Raw genomic sequence first — 21,569 nt, 5'->3', positions numbered from 1 at the left:
ACCTCCAGGACCGATATGAAAAGCAGTGGGGAGATTGGGCACCCCTGTCGTGTCCCTTTTTCTATCGTAAATTCTTCCGTCACCACATTATTTACAATTAATTTAGCCTTTTGTTCAGAGTATATTGCACCTATACCATTTTCAAAACCTTGGCCTACCCCCATCCCCTGTAGGTTCTTCTTCATGAAACTCCAAGAGATGTTGTCAAAAGCTTTCTCCGCATCCACAAATTTCAGAACTGCTTTAGTGTTTATATTCACTTCTAGTTTTTCCAAAATATCAACTACGTTCCTCAAATTATCAGACAAGTGTCTTCCCGGGAGAAAGCCCGCTTGGTCTTTATGAATCTCTTCCATCAATACAAAGAGCTTCAGTTTCAATGCAAGCCTTAGAAAACATCATCTGACTCACACAGGGGAGAAACCATTTAAATGCATGAAGTACGGAAAAAGCTTCAGTCAAAGGGGAAACCTTAGAAAACCTCAGCAGACACACAGGGAAGAAACCATTTAAATGTATGGAGTTTGGAAGGAGCTTCAGTCCGATTGAAGCCCTTGATTTACATCAACAAACTCCCACATGAGAGAAACCCTATAAATGTCAAGTAGACAGAGGTTCAGTCCTAGTGGAAGTCCTACATCCACAGACTCATGGACAGGGAGAACTTTAACAGGTGACACCCTACAAACCCATCAACCCTCAAAGAGGAGAAGCTGTTTAAAGGGAAAGATTGCAGAAAGTGCTTTAGTGATAATGGAGTGTTTAAGGAACATCTAAGGACTCAGAGGGGAGAACCCATTGAGATGTATGGAGTGTGGGACATGTTCCTTTCAGAGTCCACTCTTTTCTTGACAGCAATGAACTCAACTCAGCAGAAAATCCATTTTAAAAGCATGTCATGTATTTGAAGTTCTGGTGTTTATATGTAAAATTGTATAGTAATGAAATAATGAAGGTAACGTCTCACAATAGTGAGTATAATTTTAGATGTAAGGTACCTTTTGATAGTGAGGTGTGATACGGAAGGAGGAAGGGGGGGGCAACCATCCTCCCCTCCATCGCTTCCTGAAGGGGCCCGAGGCGATGACCTCGACAGTGCCCAGCTCTGCCTAGAACCCTCAGCCCCCACATCGTTACACAAGCACCACACTATACCCCTGCCTTGCTAATAAAGGGCTCTCTTTCCTATCTCTATACGGGCGAAATAAGCCCCGATCTTTTCTTATGCCTTCCTCTCGCCCTATTCCTAATGTGAGTAGACCGTATCATACTATATCCCCATTCACTATACTGAGCCACGCTTTAGCCAATCACAGCCATGCATTCGCCCTGCAGAAGCTAGCTCAGGGAGCTACTGCACGCCTCATTTCACTCCTGACAAGCTGCTGACGGCCCCCCACTGCGAGAACAATGGATCCGAAACCAGAGACCTCGTAAAACTGTCAAAATCCTGTTACAATGTATCCATTCTTGCTACAATATATCCGTTCTGTTTCCGATCTTGGTCAACGGTACAGAATGGGTCGGAAAGCATAGAAACCTTTGGAAATTGATATAAAATCAACCCTAACTCCGATTTCTTTGCTCTTGGTGTCATTCAACTCAGCTCCCTTTGGACTCCATGATGTGACCCCCTACCTCCATAATCCCCGAAGCGACAGGAAACGTACACAGGAACTTCTTAATCCTGTCAGATCGCTTCGCCTAACCCTTCCTCCGGGCAATATTAGGTGGCAGACGATGCATATCTCTGGCCCATTGTCTTGCCACCACCGGTACTCAATAAATGTTTACCTATGTATATCTCTCACTCTGCATATTCCCCCCTCCCTTATCTCAAATGTTAATTAATGTAACCCCACCTTTCCTAAATATATTCATGACGTGTGAAATATATTCATGATGTAACCCGTGAAGCCCAACCTTCCCATAATGTATTCATGACGTTTCGTGCACTGTATTCTGGGAATCGGAGGGAACTTTTAAAAGTTTATGTCGCCCCATTCTCGGGGTTCAATCTCGTCTTGAACCTGTTGCGCAATAAACTCGGATCTCCGCATCTTGCTCCTGTTCCCGGCTGAGCTTATTTTCTCCGCTAGGACCCGCGGACTCTGTCCGACGAACCGGGTGTCAGGGCAACTCCGTACCCGGGATTTTTCCGTAACATTTTGGCGCCCGAACAGGGACGGGCGGTTCTCCCATGTTGCTGACCGGGGCCCCCGAAATCTTCTGCCGGCTCCGGGCCATTTTGCCCGGGAAGACCCTCTGGACCTCCGGCCATCTTCCGGGCGGTAATCAAACGTCCCAGGAGTTCAGCCGGGGAGCAAAGGGACATCCAGCCGGCTTCTTCGATCCCGGGATCTACATGGAAGACGCGTGAGTATAGGAAACCCGGTGCACTGGTGGAAAGGGGGGTGGAAGTCTCCTGGCAACTGAATTCTCTGCCATTCTCTCAGGTGGAATTGGTGAATCTGGATTTCTGGTGGTGAATGAGGATTAGGGCTGGGCGATCTATTAATCTCATCCTATACCGGTTTCTAGACCACATTGTGATAACTTTTCAAAAACAATTGATATGGCAACACCCCACAGATCACAGAGTGTGTTTCTGGGATGCTCATTTGCCTGGAAGCAGCCGTCAGAAAGCTTTTATTCATGAAGCCCCTGCAGATGCTGAGTTCCTGACTTCCCTCCCAGACGACAGGAAGCGAAAGACACACATCCTTTGCCCTGTGTCCTTCCAGCCTCTTTCCTCCCTTGCTCCCTTCTGCCGGTTTGTGTGCCTTACTTGGATATCCTGTGTGCTGTATTTTTTTTACTGCTGAAACTGGATTTGCTCTCAGGAGCTACGTTTTGTGCCTCACTGGGGACCCAGTGAGAACTGTATGCTTTGAAAGCTCAGTAAACTATTACTGAAGAAGTCCTGCTGCCTCTGTGTGTGTTTTGGACCTCAGTGTGGGACTTGCTCTGCACGTGGCCCCTACCCTGCTGCTACTTGGCTCATGCCCTGGAGTTGCTCTACTCAAGCATGCAAGACGGTTTTTGCACCAAACTCTGTCATCCCCCCACCGCATGATCTCCAAGCACTGATTCTTCACCCAAACTTCATCCCTGCCTCCTAAGCATTCTGAAGAAAACTGATAATACTGTAAGTTAATGGGTGATTTCCCCCCAAGCCTAATTGCAAGAGGGGAACGGAGGGGCTGCAGGGACCAGGGAAGTGTCCTGATGGGCCCATCTTCACTCTTGAACCCCATGGGGCAACCCTAGAGCTCCTCCTTATTCTGGGGTTTGGGGAAGGTAGTACTTTTCCATAGTCCCAGAAGTTTTTATTCAGTCATGCTGCTAGGGAGTTTTCCTACCAGAGGCCCACAGTTCATACTGCTATCATACTGATTTTACTGTTGTTTCTGCTTTTTCTGTCATGGAACAGCTGGGTGCAGGGGGGGGGAGGCACCAGTTGGGGGACCTTCAAGGGAAGAAGGCTTAGATCCTGGGGACTGGTGGGGGGATGGCAGTGAGCAGAAAGAGGGAGGAAAGGGAGCAGAACGGGAGGGGAGGTGTTGCAAGCTGAGGAGGAAACAGGGTTTGGTGAGCAGGAAGAGGCTGGGGCAGAGAGCAGTTTAGGCTCAGAGAGGGGAGAGGAGGGGGCCAGGAGACCCAGAGGAGGCCGGCTGCTGAAGCATCCAGGGAGACTCCCCCTCCTGCTGTGACCAGCTCCCCTCTCCCCTGATCTCCCAGAGCACACAGAGAAATCCAATTCAGACCCATGAGCCTGTACATGATATTAATGGGCGTAGGGTTTTTTTGTCCCAACATGCATCACTTTAATCTCATTGACAATGAACCGTATTTTCGGCCCATTCACCCCGTTTGGAGAAGTCCCTTTGGAGCTCCTTGCAATCTCTCTCCTTGCAATCCCTCTTTATTTGCTCCGGTTGGCTGGACTCCTTCCTTTATTCCACAGGGACCCGCAGGGCCAGCCCGACGAGCTGGGGGACTGAGCAGCCTCGCACCTAGATTTTTCTGTAACACCCCCCCCTCCCAAAGAAAGGCTCAACATCCATGCCCATGGGGGCCTGTGGCCAGCCCAGACCCTGGAGCACCTGCATCTCTGCCCCAGCTTGAAACGTGAGGAGGGGAAGTTAGGGGCTGCAGTGCTGGCGAACCTTATCTCCCCCTCCCCATCCAGACAGAGGAATGGCCTTGTGGGGTTGGACAAGAGAGTCCCATCTGGGTGGTGTGGAGTGGGCAGTGCGGGGGCTTCGAACTGTAAAGTAGGGAGGGCCCTCCTGAGTCATCTAGTTGAACCCCCAGCATAGCAGGAATCTCAGCTAAGCATCACAGGGAGGGGGCCATCCAAGCTCCCCCCACCCAAGGAAGGCACTCTCCCCACTGGCTGTGCTGTACTGCCCTCTCAATGGCCCCTCCTGGCACACTTCCCTGTGGCCAACGACTCTTCCCCAGGGAGGGCATCTGAACAAGAGACCACCCCCCTGTAGGGTGCTGTGTTGATGTCCGCCAGGCTAAGGAAAAGCAAAGCAGCTGCGCATTGGCACCGAGGGCTCCCAGACTTCAGCCAGTGCCCTCCAGGTTTTCTGAGTGCAGGCATCGTGCTGGCTGGCACTGAGGGGAACTGCAGGCCCATCTGCCTCGGGGGCACCTGCGTGGAGATGGCGGTGCCAGGGAGAAGAGCAGCAGGTTCAGCCAGAGGCTCCTAAAGGCTCTGCCCAGTTTCTTGGCGTGGAAGATGTGACCAGCCAGCAGGGGCTGGGGCTGGCCCCTCCTGGCCCCTGTTACCCAAGGTAAAGGACCCCTGGATGCTCAAGTCCAGCCAAAGGCGACTATGGGGACTTACTTCTGAGTAAGCGTGCATCAGATGGAACGGCGTAGGGGTTACTCCTAAGTAAGCGTGCAACAGGCAGGGCTGCAGAGTGGTGCTTCCAAAAGCAGCCAGTTTGCACATCTCATGGGATTTAATGTCTTGCCATTATAAATGCACGGGGATAAGTGCATTTATAGAGACACATTTCCACAAAAAGACCCAAACTCCAGCATGTAGCCGCAGGTGACACAATAGGAGCCTTTCTGCAAATGGCCTTTGCAACACAACTCACTGGGTGGTAACAAAGTACACACATTGGCCTCTTTGCAACGTAGCCCGGTTTCCTCAATGAATCCACCCATTTCAGTAAAACCTGAGCTGAAATAGGAAGGAGAGCAAAACAGCAGCCCTGTCTGACCCCCGTCAGCCCCCAGACTCCCCCAGTCACGTGGCAGGAGATTCATCCTGAGGCCCCCCTCCTCCGTGAGACGAGTATAACATCATGGATGATCCAGTGATGATTCATATGATCCATTGGTGATCCCCATGATGCAAGCAGACTGGTCCAAAGAGCAGATCTCTATGCTTGAGTGAAACGGGTCTGCGATGATGGATTCTGGAGTCAAGAAATCCTCCCTTTCCAGTGATCTCTCAGGCTGGCCAGGAAAAGGCAGCTAGCAGGAATCCTCAGGCATCCCGACGGACAGACCTGTCATGTTGCCAAAACACGAACTCGGAGTCTGATCTGATTTAAATGCAGAACTCATTTTGTGACTTCGCTGTTGGATTGCCGGGATCAGCCCCTCCCCCCTCTCCTGATCCCCAGAAGGAAGACGGGAGGGGGGGAATTTCCTCTCCTCCTTCTCCCCCCCCCCCCGCTCAATACTTTTGCTCCCCTCCCGGCACATCCTTCTCTCATCCCGCCCACACAATCCCAAATCACACCCCCAATACATTGCTCCTCCTCCTCCTCCTCCTCCTCCAATCCGGCTTCTGCTCCAGAAATGTGGGGCGGGGAGCCCCCCTCCCACCCTGCCTGCTTCTCCCGCAAGTGGAGCGTCCACTCCGGGTTGCTGCTCTGCCCCGTAGCTCTAGGGGGGGCGCTTTCTGAAAGGGGAGGGAGGAGGCAGGGGACCTCCCCCCGTGGATGTTGCAGGAAAGGAGAATCGGGAGCGAGGACAAAGAGGTAAAGGGGTCGCGGGGGGGGGGCGGAGAGGGGGGAAAGGACCCAGAGACCCCCGCCAGCTCCCCCAAGCGCCCCCAGGGGGCTTTCCTCGCAGGGCGGACCCCTCACCCGTCTCCCCTGGCTCTGCGCGGAGAAAAGCGGCCCATGAAAGGGTTAAGCGGCGCGAGAGACGCCTGGATAGAGACCCCCCTGTCCCTCCCATGTTCTCTTGGGGGGGGGGGCGCCTCCGGCTGGAGAGATGGGGGCGCAGGGTGTGGGGTGAGCAGAGCCAAGGGAGCCTCTGGATGCAGGGGAGACTCAGGAGAGAGGGAGGGGGTCAAGGAAGTAGGGGGGGGAGGGAGAGGAGCATCCCTGGGGCAGGGAAGGGCAGCATTGGCGGCGGGGGGGGGGAGAGATCGCGTCTCCATCTCTGGTGGAACAGCCTTGGCCTCTCTCTCCCGCCCAGTAATCGACCCCCCCCCCCTTTAAGGCGACCAGAGAGGGATCCCTGGAAAGTGGGGGTCCTGTCCCCCCACCCTTCCTTCCCGCAATCTCCATCCTCTTCCTGCCCCATAATCCCCTGCCCTGTCCAGACACAGCCATTCTGCCCAGTCCAACCATTGGTCCCCTGGAGAGGAGAGGAAGTCCAGAGGAAGAGATGTCAGTATTGGTAAAAAGAAAAGAGAAGGTTCTGGCCTCCCTTTGTCGCCTCAGCCTGGTCCTTGGACCCTTGTCAGCATTGAAGAGTCCACGAGAAGAGCATCCTTGCAGAGTACTTTCTGCTTTTACAGTGGTACCTCGGGTTACAGACGCTTCAGGTTGCAGACTCTGATAACTGAGAAATAATACCTCAGGTTAAGAACTTTGCTTCAGGACGAAAACAGTAATATTGTGGTGGTGGTGCAGCGGCAGCAGGAGGCCCCATTAGCTAAAGTGGTGCTTCAGGTTAAGAACAGTTTCAGGTTACGAATGGAACTCCGGAACGAATTAAGTACTTAACCCGAGGTACCACTGTATTCTCAAAAGTCTTTCTGCAAAAGCAACTGAACAACTGTAAATACATCAACACTGCCAGCTTTCACCAACCAACCAACCCAACACCAAACTAACATTTCTGACTCTATATATACAACCCGCAGCTTTTTAAGCATTAAAGAAACAGCGGCCAATTTTTAGCCGTGACAAGAGAGGAGGGGAGAGGCCTTCTCAGAAGCGGCTCTTGGTTTCCGCAATCCCACCCAGGAAGCAGCCAGAAACCTTTCCCTCTCTCTCAGGCTTCCATCTTTAATTGTCCTTTCTTGAGGATGAGGATAATGTACACCTGTCATCAGAAACAGGGGTGCAGAGTCCATGGAATGGCTCTCAGGAATGATACGGAAGTTGCACCTCAAAAGCATTTCTGTTCCTCTTATTCTTTGTAGGCAATGTCAGAGTGACTGACAAGCTGAGATACAACCTATCAGCATCCGATGACAGCGACTGCATGAATCTTTGGTCATGTGACAAAGACACATGAGAGCAGAAGCAGCCAAGCAGGCTGGAAAGTGCAGGGACTGCACAGTCATTTGGGCCTCCTCAATTTATTCAGGCTTAACTGCTAACTGTGGAGTCATTCTGACATGTGACGTAGTAGCCAGTTCCACTTTGTGCTCTCTGTAAGATTTCAGCAAGAGTCTGTCTGTCTCAGCCGTGAGCAGAGTCTGTATGCAATCTCAGTCAAACTGTTTGGAACCATGTTGTTTATGAAGAAGCTTCTTTTAATTCAGTAAAGCTTTTATTCTTTAAAACTCTGCATTATTAATTTAAGCTGCGTGTCATCTTCCCAGTCAAAGGACCCCTTTTCAGGATAGACAGTGCCTGTGACTGGAGGCTCTACACACCGGGTGTGCCTGTGGAGGCCAAAGATTGCCAGTATTAGCACAGGTGAGGTGTGTGACCTCCCCAAATTTACAGACTGTCTATAAATGAGAAGTCGTGGGTGGGAGTATATTTTACAGCAACCCTGTGATTTTCTCCACCTATAACATTTTGTGAGCTGATATAGCAGTACAAATTCCAAAATAACTTTAAAAAACCCCACAAGATCATCATCATCATCATCTTCTTCTTCTTCTTCTTCTTCTTCACATTTATACCCCCAGGCCTTAGTTTGCCTCCCCGTGATCTAGAGAAAACACCAGCTTTGAATCATAGAGTAAAACTACCAGAATCTTCTTGAACCGATAGGTTAGGAATTATCGCTGTACTTAGATCCATACTTTTCTATGCCTGAGAAATGCAACCATGACACTGGGAATGTTCAGGAATGCAGGAGAGGATATTTTTTTTGATTATATCCTTTCCAACTTGTGTTAACAAGTTGTACAATTTAGCAGAGTAACATTCCCCCTTTTAAACTTACAGCGGATGCGTTTGCTCAGGCTCGCTAAAGCCTCTAAAATAAGTTTCCTTGGTAATTTCCACTTTACTCCGTCATAAAAAGATAAGACACGACACAGTCTTCTATAAAAGTATAAAAAGAGTTTACTCACACATTCTGTTCACAAATGGATCCCAGAAGGCGGTGACCCACAGGCTGCACACCTGGTCCTTCAGGGGCACAGTTACCCCATCAGGACCAGGAATCCCACCACCCTCCCCCAGGGACAGTATTTCTGACTTGTCAGGATTCAACCACAATGTGTTGGCCGCCATCCATCCTCCAACCACCTCCAAACAGACACACAGGGCATTCACCATCTTCACTAGTTCCAATTTAAAAGAAAGGAAGAGCTGGGCATCATCCACATACTGGTGAACACCCAGCCCAAACCCCCTGATGATCTCTCCCAGTGGCTGCATATAGATAGTAAAAAGCATGGGGGAGAGAATGGAGCCCTGGGGCACCCCACAAGTAAGCATCCAGGGGTCTGAACACTCACCCCCAAACACCACTCTCTGGACATGGCCCAGGAGGAAGGAGGGGAACCACTGCATAGCAGGGCCCCCAGCTCCCCTAGAGGGTCCAGAAGGACACCATGGCCAAAGGTCTCCAAAGCCGCTGAGAGAACCAGGAAAGAGCTTCCCCCTCAGCCTCTGGCCCGTTGGAGATAATCAACCAGCACAACCAGGGCAATTTCAGTCCCACGATGAGGCCTGAATCCCAATTGCAAGGATCATGGCAGCAGGAGCTTTCCTGGTCCTGCACCCCCAAAAGCTCCAGCCACAAGACTTTCATTAGCTTTGAAGGGGCCATATGATACATTGTGGTCGTTTCTTCGAAAAACAAATATTTTGAATACTTTTACAGTGCCGTATGATGTAAATATGGGATTCGGGTGCGCTGTGGGTTAAACCACAGAGCGTAGGACTTGCCAATCAGAAGGTTGGCGGTTCGAATCCCCGTGATGCGGTGAGCTCCCATTGCTCGGTCCCTGCTCCTGCCAACCTAGCAGTTCGAAAGCACGTCAAAGTGCAGGTAGATAAATAGGTACCACTCTGGCGGGAAGGTAAACAGCGTTTCCATGCGCTGCTCTGGTTCGCCAGAAGCGGCTCAGTCATGCTGGCCACATGACTCGGAAGCTGTATGCCGCTGGCTCCCTCGGCCAATAAAGCGAGATAAGCGCCACAACCCCAGAGTCGGCCACGACTGGACCTAATAGTCAGTGGTCTCTTTACCTTTACCTTTATATTGTAAATTTTGTTTCTGTTTCCCTTGTTCCACATCAGAGAGACCTTGATACACAGCTCTGAGCCCATCTCCCCCCTTGAAACTGCTGTGTTTGTAGCACTGCCAGCCTGGGCAGTGGGTTTGGGGGTCCTGGGCTGCCTAGCCAACCAGACCCCCTTCTCAGCCCGCCTGATACGGTCCCAAGGAAAGCAGAGCAGTATGTTTGGCACCAGCTTGGCTGCAGGAGTTGAATGAAGAAGGTGTGCAGGGCACCATCCAACCGTCTTAGAGACTCCACTCCGGATTTGTGTGGGTTTCCCTCCATAGCCTTTTCTTCTCCTGAACATAACTCATGAGGCATTGAAGGTTTAGGACCAGAGCTTTCCTTCTCAATGGGCTCCCTTCCCCGGTTGACGATCCCATCGGCCCTTCACTTTCCTCTGCAGGATGGGCAGAATCTGCCTTCTAGACTGTGGGATTCACTGTTCTTCTCATCCTCTCCATCCACCAGGGCTTGACTTCAGGTGCAGCAGAATTCCCCAGCCCCCCAAGGATTTGAGACCCATCAGCTTTCCTCACCTGGTTTTGCCAGCCAGTTGAAGCCATTCCTGGGATTGTGGCCCCTGATTCATCCTGACAGCTTCTGGAAGGCACAGGTGAGAGCTGAGTGCAGGGTGGGGACCACCAAAGGTACTACCACTCCCATGACCCCTCATGACATCATATACCGTATTTTTCGCTCTATAGGACGCACCGGACAATAGGACGCACCTTGTTTTAGAGGGGGGGAAACAAGGGGAAAAAATTCTCCCCCTCTCTGCCCAGCACCCCTTCAGCGAAGCGGCAGGAGGCGCTGCGCAGAGAGGGGGAGAATTTTCCCCCTCTTGTTTTCCCCCTCTAAAACAAGGTGCCGTTTAAGGTGCGTTCGGTGGCCTTCAGGCGGCTATCTTGGAAGCCTGGAGAGCGAGAGGGGTCGGTGCGCACGGACCCCTCTCGCTCTCCAGGCTTCAGGTTCCTTTCAACCTGCTCTTTGGGCCTGGCAGGGGGAAGCCCACCACCAGCCCCAAAGAGCAGATCGGGGAGCGGGAAAAGGCGTGCAGCGGAGAGGCTCCTGCCATAGCCCCCCGCGCTCTCCAGGCTGGATAGTTGACACGCGGAGAGGCTCCTGCCATAGTCGCGCGTCACCTCTCCAGCCGGGAGAGGGTCCCGGGGGGCTTGTTTAGCCGCGGGCGCGCTCTCCTGGCTGGAGAGGTGACACGCAGCTATAGAGGCTCCTGCCATAGTCGCGCGTCACCTCTCCAGCTGGGAGAGGGTCTCGGGGGGGGGGGCTGTTTTAGCCGCGCGCGCGCTCTCCCGGCTGGAGAGGTGACGCGCGGCTATAGAGGCTCCTGCCAAAACTGCCCGTCATCTCTCCAGCCGGGAGAGGGTCTCGGGGGGCTTGTTTAGCTAAAGAAGCCCCCCGCGACCCTCTCCCGGCTGGAGAAGTGGTGTGCGGCTAAAGAGGCTCCTGCCATAGCCGCGCGCCACCTCTCCAGCCAGGAGAGGGTCACGGGGCTATGGCTTCTTCGCTCCATAGGACGCACACACATTTCCCCTTCATTTTTGAAGGGGAAAAAGTGCGTCCTATAGAGCGAAAAATACAGTAATAGCTATATTTGAGACAGAACCGGAATGAATGCATGTCTCTAGAAATAACACAACTTCAGGCCATCAATAATTCAACACTACATATTCAAGGTTGAAGTTTTCACTAGTACAGTTATCCATTTGCCTTTAATATGCAGCTTTTTCAGTGTCACTTTAGGATGGGCTCGAGATCAGGCAGCCCATCATTATTTTAAGGAACAGTGGGGGTCTGGGATTCCGATGTGCCAGCTGCTTTCCTTCTGCTTCTCCTGCTCTCTCCATGCAATGTGAGGCATGTAGATGGAGGTCCATCTCCAAGAACAGGAGCTTCCCTGAGCACCCATTCAGCTGACCTATCATTTGATGACATTGCTTTTTCATTTCCAAAATATTGGGAACATGGGTAGGACATGGGAGAATGTAGGAGATGTTGAAATAAGAGAAGGGGCTAATGTTCTCTTCCTTGAAACCCAAACAGGATTTCCTTTCCTCCCACTCTGAAGAAGGTGATGGAGAAGACATTCAGAATTCCAAGGAATGGGGCACCTTTCGTTTCATGAGGAATAGAAATTAAAATGTGTGAAATGTGGGATATGCTTCATTGAATGAGGACACATAGCTCACATCAATGACTCCGAGAGGAGAAACCATTTAAAGGTATGGAGTGTGGGAAAAGTTTCACTGATAGTGGAAAACTTAGAACACATCAGCGGATTTACATGGACAAGAAAGGATTACAATGCAGGGAGTGTGGAAGAACTTCAGTCAGAGAGGATTCCTCAATATACACCAGCGGACTCACACAGGGGAAAAACCATTTAAATGCATGGAGTGCGGGAAAAGCTTCCGTCAGAGTGGACACTTAAGTTCGCATCTACGGACTCACACAGGGGAGAAACCATATAAATGTATAGAGTGCGGAAAGAGCTTTAGTGATAGTAGAGACCTTAGAAAACATCAACGGATTCACACAGGGGAGAAACCATATAAATGTATAGAGTGCGGAAAGAGCTTTAGTGATAGTGGAAACCTTAGAAAACATCAACGGATTCACACAGGGGAGAAACCATATAAATGTATAGAGTGCGGAAAGAGCTTTAGTGATAGTGGACAACTTAGGAAACATCAACGGATTCACACAGGGGAGAAACCATATAAATGTATAGAGTGCGGAAAGAGCTTTAGTGATAGTAGAGACCTTAGAAAACATCAACGGATTCACACAGGGGAGAAACCATATAAATGTATAGAGTGCGGAAAGAGCTTTAGTGATAGTGGAGACCTTAGAAAACATCAACGGATTCACACAGGGGAGAAATCATATAAATGTATAGAGTGCGGAAAGAGCTTTAGTGATAGTGGACAACTTAGGAAACATCAACGGATTCACACAGGGGAGAAACCATATAAATGTATAGAGTGCGGAAAGAGCTTTAGTGATAGTGGAAAACTTAGGAAACATCAACGGACTCACACAGGGGAGAAACCATTTCAATGTATGGAGTGTGGAAAAAGCTTCTGTCAGAGTGGACAGTTAAGTTCTCACCTACGGATTCACACGGGTGAAAAACCTTTTAAATGCATGGAGTGTGGGAAGAGCTTCAGTCAGAGTGGAGACCTTAGAATACATCAACGGATTCACACAGGGGAGAAACCATTTCAATGTATGGAGTGTGGAAAAAGCTTCTGTCGGAGTGATGTACTTAGAATACATCAACGGACTCACACGGTTGAGAAACCATATAAATGTATGGAGTGTGGAAAGAGCTTCAGGCTGAGTGGACACCTCAATAAACATCACCAGACTCACACAAGGGAGAAACCATATAAATGTATGGTGTGTGGAAAGAGCTTCAGTCAGAGTGGACACCTCAATAAACATCACCAGACTCACACAGGCGAGAAACCATATAAATGCAGAGAGTGTGGAAAGAGCTTCAGTCGGAGTGATGTACTTAGAATACATCAACGGACTCACACGGGTGAAAAACCATATAAATGCATGGAATGTGGAAAGAGCTTCAGTTTCAATGCAAGCCTTAGAAAACATCAACTGGCTCACAAACGGGGGAAAACCATTTAACTGCATTGAGTGCGGAAAGAGCTTCAGTCAGAATGGAGACCTTAAAACACATCAACGGATTTACACGGGAGAAACCATATAAATGTGTGGACTGTGGAAAGAGCTTCATTCAGATTGGAAACCTTAGAAAACATCAACGGACACACAGGGAGGAAACCATTTAAATGTATGGAGTTTGGAAGGAGCTTCAGTCTGAGTGGAACCCTTGATTTACATCAACAAACTCCCACATGAGAGAAACCATATAAATGTCAAGTAGACAGAGGTTCAGTCCTAGTGGAAGTCCTACATCTACAGACTCATGGACAGGAAGAACTTTAACAGTTGACACCCTACAAACCCATCAACCCTCAAAGAGGAGAAGCTGTTTAAAGGGAAAGATTGCAGAAAGTGCTTTAGGTATAATGGAGTGTTTAAGGAACATCTAAGGACTCAGAGGGGAGAACCCATTTAGATGTATGGAGTGAGGAACGTGTTCCTTTCAGAGTCCACTCTTTTCTTCACAGCAATGAACTCAACTCAGCAGGAAATCCATCTTAAAAGCATGTCATGTTCTGGTGTTTATATGTAAAATTGTATAGTAATGAAATAATGAAGGTAATGTCTCACACTACTGAGTATAATTTTAGATGTAAGGTACCTTTTGATAGTGAGGGGGAGTTGGTGAATCTGGATTTCTGTTGGTGAGTGAGGATTAGGGCTGGGCGATCTATTAATCTCATCCTATACCGGTTTCTAGACCACATTGTGATAACTTTTCAAAAACAATTGATATGGCAACACACCACAGATCACAGTTTGTGTTTTTGGGATGCTCATTTGCCTGGAAGCAGCCGGCAGAAAGCTTTTCTTCGTGAAGCCCCTGCAGATGCCGAGTTCCTGACTTCCCTCCCAGAGAACAGGAAGCGAAAGACACACCTCCATTGCCCTGTGTCCTTCCTGCCTCTTTCCTCCCTTGCTCCCTTCTGCCGGTTTGTGTGCCTGACTTACACATCCTGTGTGCTGTATTTTTCTATTGCTGAAACTGGATTTGCTCTCAGGAGCTACGTTTTGTGCCTCACTGGGGACCCAGTGAGAACTGTATGCTTTGAAAGCTCAGTAAACTATTACTGAAGAAGTCCTGCTGCCTCTGTGTGTGTTTTGGACCTCAGTGTGGGACTTGCTCTGCACGTGGCCCCTACCCTGCTGCTACTTGGCTCATGCCCTGGAGTTGCTCTACTCAAGCATGCAAGACGGTTTTTGCACCAAACTCTGTCATCCCCCCACCGCATCATCTCCAAGCACTGCTTCTTCACCAGAACTTCATCCCTGCCTCCTAAGCATTCTGAAGAAAACTGATAATACTGTAAGTTAATGGGTGATTTCCCCCCAAGCCTAATTGCAAGAGGGGAACGGAGGGGCTGCAGGGACCAGGGAAGTCTCCTGATGGGCCCATCTTCACTCTTGAACCCCATGGGGCAACCCCAGAGCTCCTGCTTTTTCTGGGGTTTGGGGGAGGTAGTATTTTTCCATAGTCCCAGAAGTTTTTATTCACTCATGCTGCAAGAGAGTTTTCCTACCAGAGGCCCACAGTTCATATTGCTATCATACTGATTTTACTGTTGTTTCTGCTTTTGCTGTCATGGAACAGCTGGGTGCGGGGGGGAGGCACCAGTTGGGGGACCTACAAGGGGAGAAGGCTTAGATCCTGGGGACTGGTGGGGGGATGGCAGTGAGCAGAAAGAGGGAGGAAAGGGAGCAGAACGGGAGGGGAGGTGTTGCAAGCTGAGGTGGAAACAGGGTTTGGTGAGCAGGAAGAGGCTGGGGCAGAGAGCAGTTTAGGCTCAGAGGGAGGAGAGGAGGGGGCCAGGAAACCCAGAGGAGGCCGGCTGCTGAAGCATCCATGGAGACTCTCCCTCCTGCTGTGACCAGCTCCCCTCTCCCCTGTTCTCCCAGAGCACACTTGTTGTTGTTGTTTAGTCGTTTAGTTGTATCCGACTCTTCGTGACCCCATGGACATGCCGCTAGCCTCAAGAACACCATCCAACCATCTCATTCTCTGTCGTCCCATTCTCCTTGTGCCCTCCATCTTTCCCAACATCAGGGTCTTTTCCAGGGAGTCTTCTCTTCTCATGAGGTGGCCCAGAGCACACAGAGAAATCTAGTTCAGACCCATGAGCCTGTACATTATATTAATGGGCGTAGGGTTTTTTTCCCCCAACATGCATCACTTTAATCTCATTGACAATCAACTGTATTTTCGGCCCATTCACCCCGTTTGGAGAAGTCCCTTTGGAGCTCCTTGCAATCTCTCTCCTTGCAATCTCTCTTTATTTGCTCCGGTTGGCTGGACTCCTCCCTTTATTCCACAGGGACCCGCAGGCTCAGCCCGACGAGCTGGGGGACTGAGCAGCCTCGCACCTAGATTTTTCTGTAACACCCCCCCCCCAAAGAAAGGCTCAACATCCACGCCCATGGGGGCCTGTGGCCAGCCCAGACCCTGGAGCATCTGCATCTCTGCCCCAGCTTGAAAGTTAGGGGCTGCAGTGCTGGCGAACCTGATCTCCCCCTCCCCGTCCAGACAGAGGAATGGCCTTGTGGGGTTGGACAAGAGAGTCCCATCTGGGTGGTGTGGAGGGGGCAGTGCAGGGGCTTCGAACTGTAAAGTAGGGAGGGCCCTCCTGAGTCATCTAGTTGAACCCCCAACATAGCAGGAATCTCAGCTAAGCATCACAGGCAGGGGGCCATCCAAGCTCCCCCCACCCCACCCAAGGAAGACACTCTCCCCACTGGCTGTGCCAGACTGACCTCTCAATGGCCCCTCCTGGCACACTTTCCTGTGGCCAACGACTCTTCCCCAGGGAGGGCATCTGAACAAGAGACCACCCCCCTGTAGGGTGCTGTGTTGATGTCCGCCAGGCTAAGGAAAAGCAAAGCAGCTGCGCATTGGCACCGAGGGCTCCCAGACTTCAGCCAGTGCCCTCCAGGTTTTCTGAGTGCAGGCATCGTGCTGGCTGGCACTGAGGGGAACTGCAGGCCCATCTGCCTAGGGGGCACCTGCGTGGAGATGGCGGTGCCAGGGAGAAGAGCAGCAGGTTCAGCCAGAGGCTCCTAAAGGCTCTGCCCAGTTTCTTGTTGTGGAAGATGTGACCAGCCAGCAGGGGCTGGGGCTGGCCCCTCCTGGCCCCTGTTACCCAAGGTAAAGGACCCCTGGTCAAGCCCAGCCAAAGGCGACTATGGGGACTTACTTCTGAGTAAGCGTGCATCAGATGGAACGGCAAATCCCTTTGAACCACGTAGGGGTTACTCCTAAGTAAGCGTGCATCAGGCAGGGCTGCAGAGTGGTGCTTCCAAGAGAAGCCAGTTTGCACATCTCATGGGATTTAATGTCTTTATAAATGCACGGGGATAAGTGCATTTATAGAGACACATTTCCACAAAACACCCAAACTCCAGCATGTAGCTGCAGGTGATACAATAGGAGCCTTTCTGCAAATGGCCTTTGCAACACAACTCACTGGGTGGTAACAAAGTACACACATTGGCCTCTTTGCAACTGTTACGGAAAGGGGGGGCATGTCTTCTTCACTACAAATATTTGCTCAATTTCTCTAGGACTCCATCACCCCTCCCCTGTCCTCCATAATGCCTCAAGGTGTCAAGACCCTAATCCTGTCAAAATCACTCTGCCAAACCTTTCCTCCGGGCAATGCCAGGTGACAGACTACGCATACATGGACCATTGTCTTCTCAGGAAGCGCTTATCTGCGCATATCTCCAGCTCTGCATATTCCCCCTTCCCTCCTCCATATCTCCAGCTCTCTGCATATTCCCCCCTCCCTCCTCCATATGTTAATCCGGTGTAACCCAACCTCTCCTTAATGTATGCATGATGTAATCTGTGTAACCCAACCTTTCCTTAATGTATTCATGATGTAACCGGGATGTATTTTGCACTGTATTCTGGGACATGGAGGGAGTTTCAAAAGTTCATGTCACCCCTTTTTCGCTGTTCAATCTCGCCTTGAACCTGTTGCGCAATAAACTTGGATCTTCTGCAGTTTGCTCCTGTCCGGCTGAGCTCATTTTCTTCCGCAGGGACCCGCGGACTTACTTAGTCCGACGAGCTGGGTGGCAGAATAGCCCTGCACCCAGATTTAGCCGTAACAGTTGGCGCCCAACGTGGGGCTTGCGGTCCTCCCGAGCTGCTGACTGGGGGCCCCGAAATCTTCAGCCGGCTCCGGGCCATTTTGCCTGGGAAGATCCTTTTGGACCCCCAGCCATCTCCCGGGCGGTAATCGAAAGCCCTAGGAGTTCAGCCGGGGAGCAAAGAGGGATCCAGCCGGCTTATTCATCGATCCCGGGATCATCATAGAAGACGCGTGAGTATAAGGAAAAGGAAAAAATCCAGTGCACTGGTGGGAAGGGGGTGGAAGTCTCCTGGCAACTGAATTCTCTGCCCTCCTCTCTATCGCTCCTTCTCGCCTGTCTCTTGGTCCAAGTGGTGAGAGAGACCATGGACCGCTGCTCAACCCGAAAGGGGGGTTCTGAGCTCTATCTCTTTCTCTAACACCCTCCAGCCAGCCGCACCAATTGGGAGCCCGAAAGTAAGACGGAGAGACCCGACTTGAAAGATAGCCGACTCTCCGCAACGGGCATCCCAGTTGAAAGCAAGGGGTTGGAGCTCTTTTTCCAATCTTCCCGAGCGTCCTTCCTAGGGGGCAGGAAGTGGTCTTGCTTTCTATCCCAATCCCAGCCGCACTGGTCGGAGCCACGTAACACGTGTATCGTGTGTGAGCCCGCTTCCAAAAGCAAGGGGGATTTTCAGTTCGAAGTTCTATCCAGGGATCACCCGATCTGGCACCGCACGGCACGGGCGTCCAGTAGGGCCCCTTTTCCTGAGATTGTGACGATAGATAAGGAGGTTGCCAGGAGGGATAGCCCATGAGGAATTGGGCGGGATCGGCAGAGTGGAAAGGACCCCAGGTTATTGACTAAGGAAATAGGAAAAGGAACACAAGGAACCGGATAGCTAGAGCTCTCTAAAAACCCACTAAGGAAGTTGCCAAGCAACTAGAGGCCCCTTCTCTTTCTTTACTATATATCCCTGCACTACGAGTTACCCAAATCCTAATCAACCCTTCTCGTTCCCCCTTAAGATAAAACAAGCAAACAAACAAACAAAAAGCAACAACAGCAAAGCATGCATATATAAAGGGGTACCCCGTCAACCAAGCGTTGTGAGCCCTGCCAGTTTGATTAACTGGTGGTGTGTTTGAAGAGGCAAGGAGGCTCATAAAACCATGTGGGACCTTCCTACTAATTTTACTTGATGAAGCCAAAGGAAGCGGCCCAACTCCTTGCAATAACCAACTAAAGGATGAGAATATATATGTTTACATGTTGTCTGTTATGTGTGTTGTCTGTTAATACATATATGTAGAATATGTATGTTTACATGTTGTCTGTTATGTGTGTTGTCTGTTCCTTCTGTCTTTGACAGACTACCTTTCTTAAGTGTGCATAGTTTAAACTGCAAGCTTGCTTCAAAATTTTAAATCTAAGGAAGCCATGCTGGACCTTATCAGTCCTAAATAATACAAAATGAGAATGAAGGGTGCAAATGTTTACCCCACCTCTTGCTTTGCCGCAACTTTTGAGATTGTGAGTCTACAGTCTATTTTGGAATGTGAAGTTAACCTAATGTTTCTGCTGCAAAAGCCTAGTTGAGCACAATTGCTCTCAAGCTAAAATGCAGTGTCTGTATTTCATTAAGCATATGACTGACAATATGGTGTTCCTTCTAAGAAAATATCTGAGTCCAGTTTTAACTTTGATTTGGTTGGACATAAGAGTTGGACAGAAGAGTTATTGTAAGGCTCCTGATATCAGTCTCTATAAGACTTCCTGGCCTCTTTTCTTAGAAAATGCCCCCCCCCCCTTGTTTCATTCTGTCTCTTTCAGGTTTTTTTCTTCTTTTCTTCTCCTTCTTACTTCTGTGCCAGGTAAATTTACTCCCGAGTAAGCTTCCTTTAAAGGAAACTGCAAAGGGGGGGGGCATAGATTAGTCTTACTATTCCTCTGCAAGTTCAGGAAAAATTGTTCCCTTTGTATTCCCTTTAAATCAAATCTATGGCTGTTTTAATTATTTGTGAGTGGTTATATCAATTGAATTAACTTTGCTTTATAAAAGATCCTCTCCCTATCTTAGGAAAAAAACTGTTCGCTTCAATCTTCCTTTAAATATCATTTCACTAGGAACTTGCATTCTTTAGTCTAAGGAAGTAAACTCTCACTCAAACTAGCTTCAAGATCTGCTAAAAGGGTTCTGTATAAAGCTGGGTACTTTATTTTCCTCTTCCTTAGTACATGATAGGAGCATTGATTGTGCTCTCTTCCCCAGTAGTGCCTGTGTACATAAGTATGTGTGTGTCTCTTTGGTAGTACAAATCTTGCTGTGAAACCTTGCTGTGAACCCTATATTTCGGAGGGTTGGACTAGATGACCCCAGGGTCCCTTTCAGCTCTCCCAATTTGTGGCTGTGTGGAAGGACATGTGTCCACAGGCACTGGAGGGTAATTCTTAAATTCTGGTGTGGTGATGGAGTTGAAATTCGGCCTAGCTTTGCTCTTTAGTTTTAAAGGGTGAGAGGTAAAGCTGTGATGTTTTGAAGCACAACTGGTAATATCAAGCATTTGAATGATTACAGTGTTTATCATTTTGTCTACTATTTAAAAATCAGACTTAAACTCTGGCCATTTCCCCCATATATAAGGGCGTGGCATTGTTCCGCGAATGGCCAGAGGGATATTAGCCCTTTCCTGTACATAAAGGAAGCAGTCCTTTTTTGCTTGGGCTACAATTGCTAACTTGATTGAATACTTGAATTACTCAGTTTCTCTCTTTTGTTTCCCCCGAAATCTAACCCTATTTTTAAAATCTACTCCATACCCTTCCCTTCCCTTATTCAAATGGTAATTTAGCCAAAGGATGCAACATTTTCAATAGTATAAAAAAGTTTGCTGAGACATGAACTCTGCACATACACAGGGGCTAGATCACTCCAAAAAAAAAAAAAAAAAAAGGAGAGGTGGGGAACTGTAGGGTGGAGAGAGGAGGTTTCCACAAGACCTCGGCTGCAGGGAGGAACTTATTCAAATTTCCTTATGTAAAAACTTAGAACCATTGAGGGAAATCACCCTTAATGTGTCTTTGTTCCAGGGGCTACGTAAGACAAAAGGGTTTAAAACAAAACTAGCCCATCAAAAGTCAAGAGCTTTCCAGGTTCCAAATCTTAACATGCCAAAATTCTTTTCACAGGTAAATATCAAAGCATTCCCCCCCTCAATGGGATTTAAATCACAGACTTTGTTTGTGTGCATTTTAGGAACAGCATTTCCTGACAGGCTTCTCACATGAAATAATTTTCCCTTTTAACAGGATATGTGAACCCCAATAACAAAGTGTTTGTCCCTTTTTTCCCTTTTAACAGGATATGTGAACCCGAATAACAAAGTGTTTGTCCCTTTTTTCCTCCCACAGCAACTTTCTTTCTGATCTGTGAAACAAGTCTGAATCCCTGCTATATTAGTAACTTCCATCTCTTTGTGGCTTTGACACTTTTTAAGTTACAAATAATCTGTTTTCATTTATTTAATCTGTTTTTCCATGATGTCTATGAAGTTAATCGAAGCATAACCAAACATTGTTTGTGAAATGGTACTTGTTTACCTTTGCCTGAGCATCTCTTATTAATTCTGTCATTTTGGCTAGTTCAAGGTACTTTCACAATTTTAAATTGCCATTCATTTTTCTTGGTATTAAGTCATTTCCCAGTATTTTGCTATTAACATTCTAGCCGATGTTGTCACATCAAGAAACACTCTTTTATTTTCATTGTTACTTCAGATTTCTTAAAATTGTGTGTCTTAGCATTTATTTATTTTTCGTTCCTCATAAGTCATTGTGTGTGTGTGTGTGTTTTATTGTTATTTTAACCATGTATTATTTTTTTTACAGTTCTCTTTCTAGACTAACCGTGTTTTAAGTCCCCAAAACCCTGCCCCCTTACAGGATATCACTTAGATATTCAGAGCTTTAGGGCAGCAGCTGAAGAAGGAACAAAAAGGGTTTTCTTGTGTGAGTTTCTTGTGGCTGTTTAGCTGCTCTCTCTGTGCAAAGGTCAGAGGGGGCAGGGCTTCTGTTGAGGTAGGTGATTAGCAGTGGGAGGAGTTTATCAGAG

At 49.0% G+C, this 21,569-nt stretch overlaps 1 protein-coding gene across 1 annotated transcript in view; it reads left to right on the top strand.

Annotated features, from left to right (window-relative positions):
• Positions 1-21,569, top strand: part of LOC114589936 (uncharacterized) — a 70,479-nt gene that overhangs the window by 22,017 nt on the left and 26,893 nt on the right. The window contains 3 exon segments of the mRNA XM_077935634.1: positions 2,184-2,376; positions 9,699-9,856; positions 11,994-13,247. Coding sequence (XP_077791760.1) covers positions 2,184-2,376; positions 9,699-9,856; positions 11,994-13,247 — 1,605 coding nt within the window.

This window comes from Podarcis muralis, chromosome 10, assembly GCF_964188315.1.
Source record: "Podarcis muralis chromosome 10, rPodMur119.hap1.1, whole genome shotgun sequence".
In the NCBI taxonomy this organism is placed as follows: Eukaryota; Metazoa; Chordata; class Lepidosauria; order Squamata; family Lacertidae; genus Podarcis; species Podarcis muralis.
Note: the sequence above shows the minus strand (reverse complement) of the source record. Positions and strands in the feature narration are given on the sequence as shown.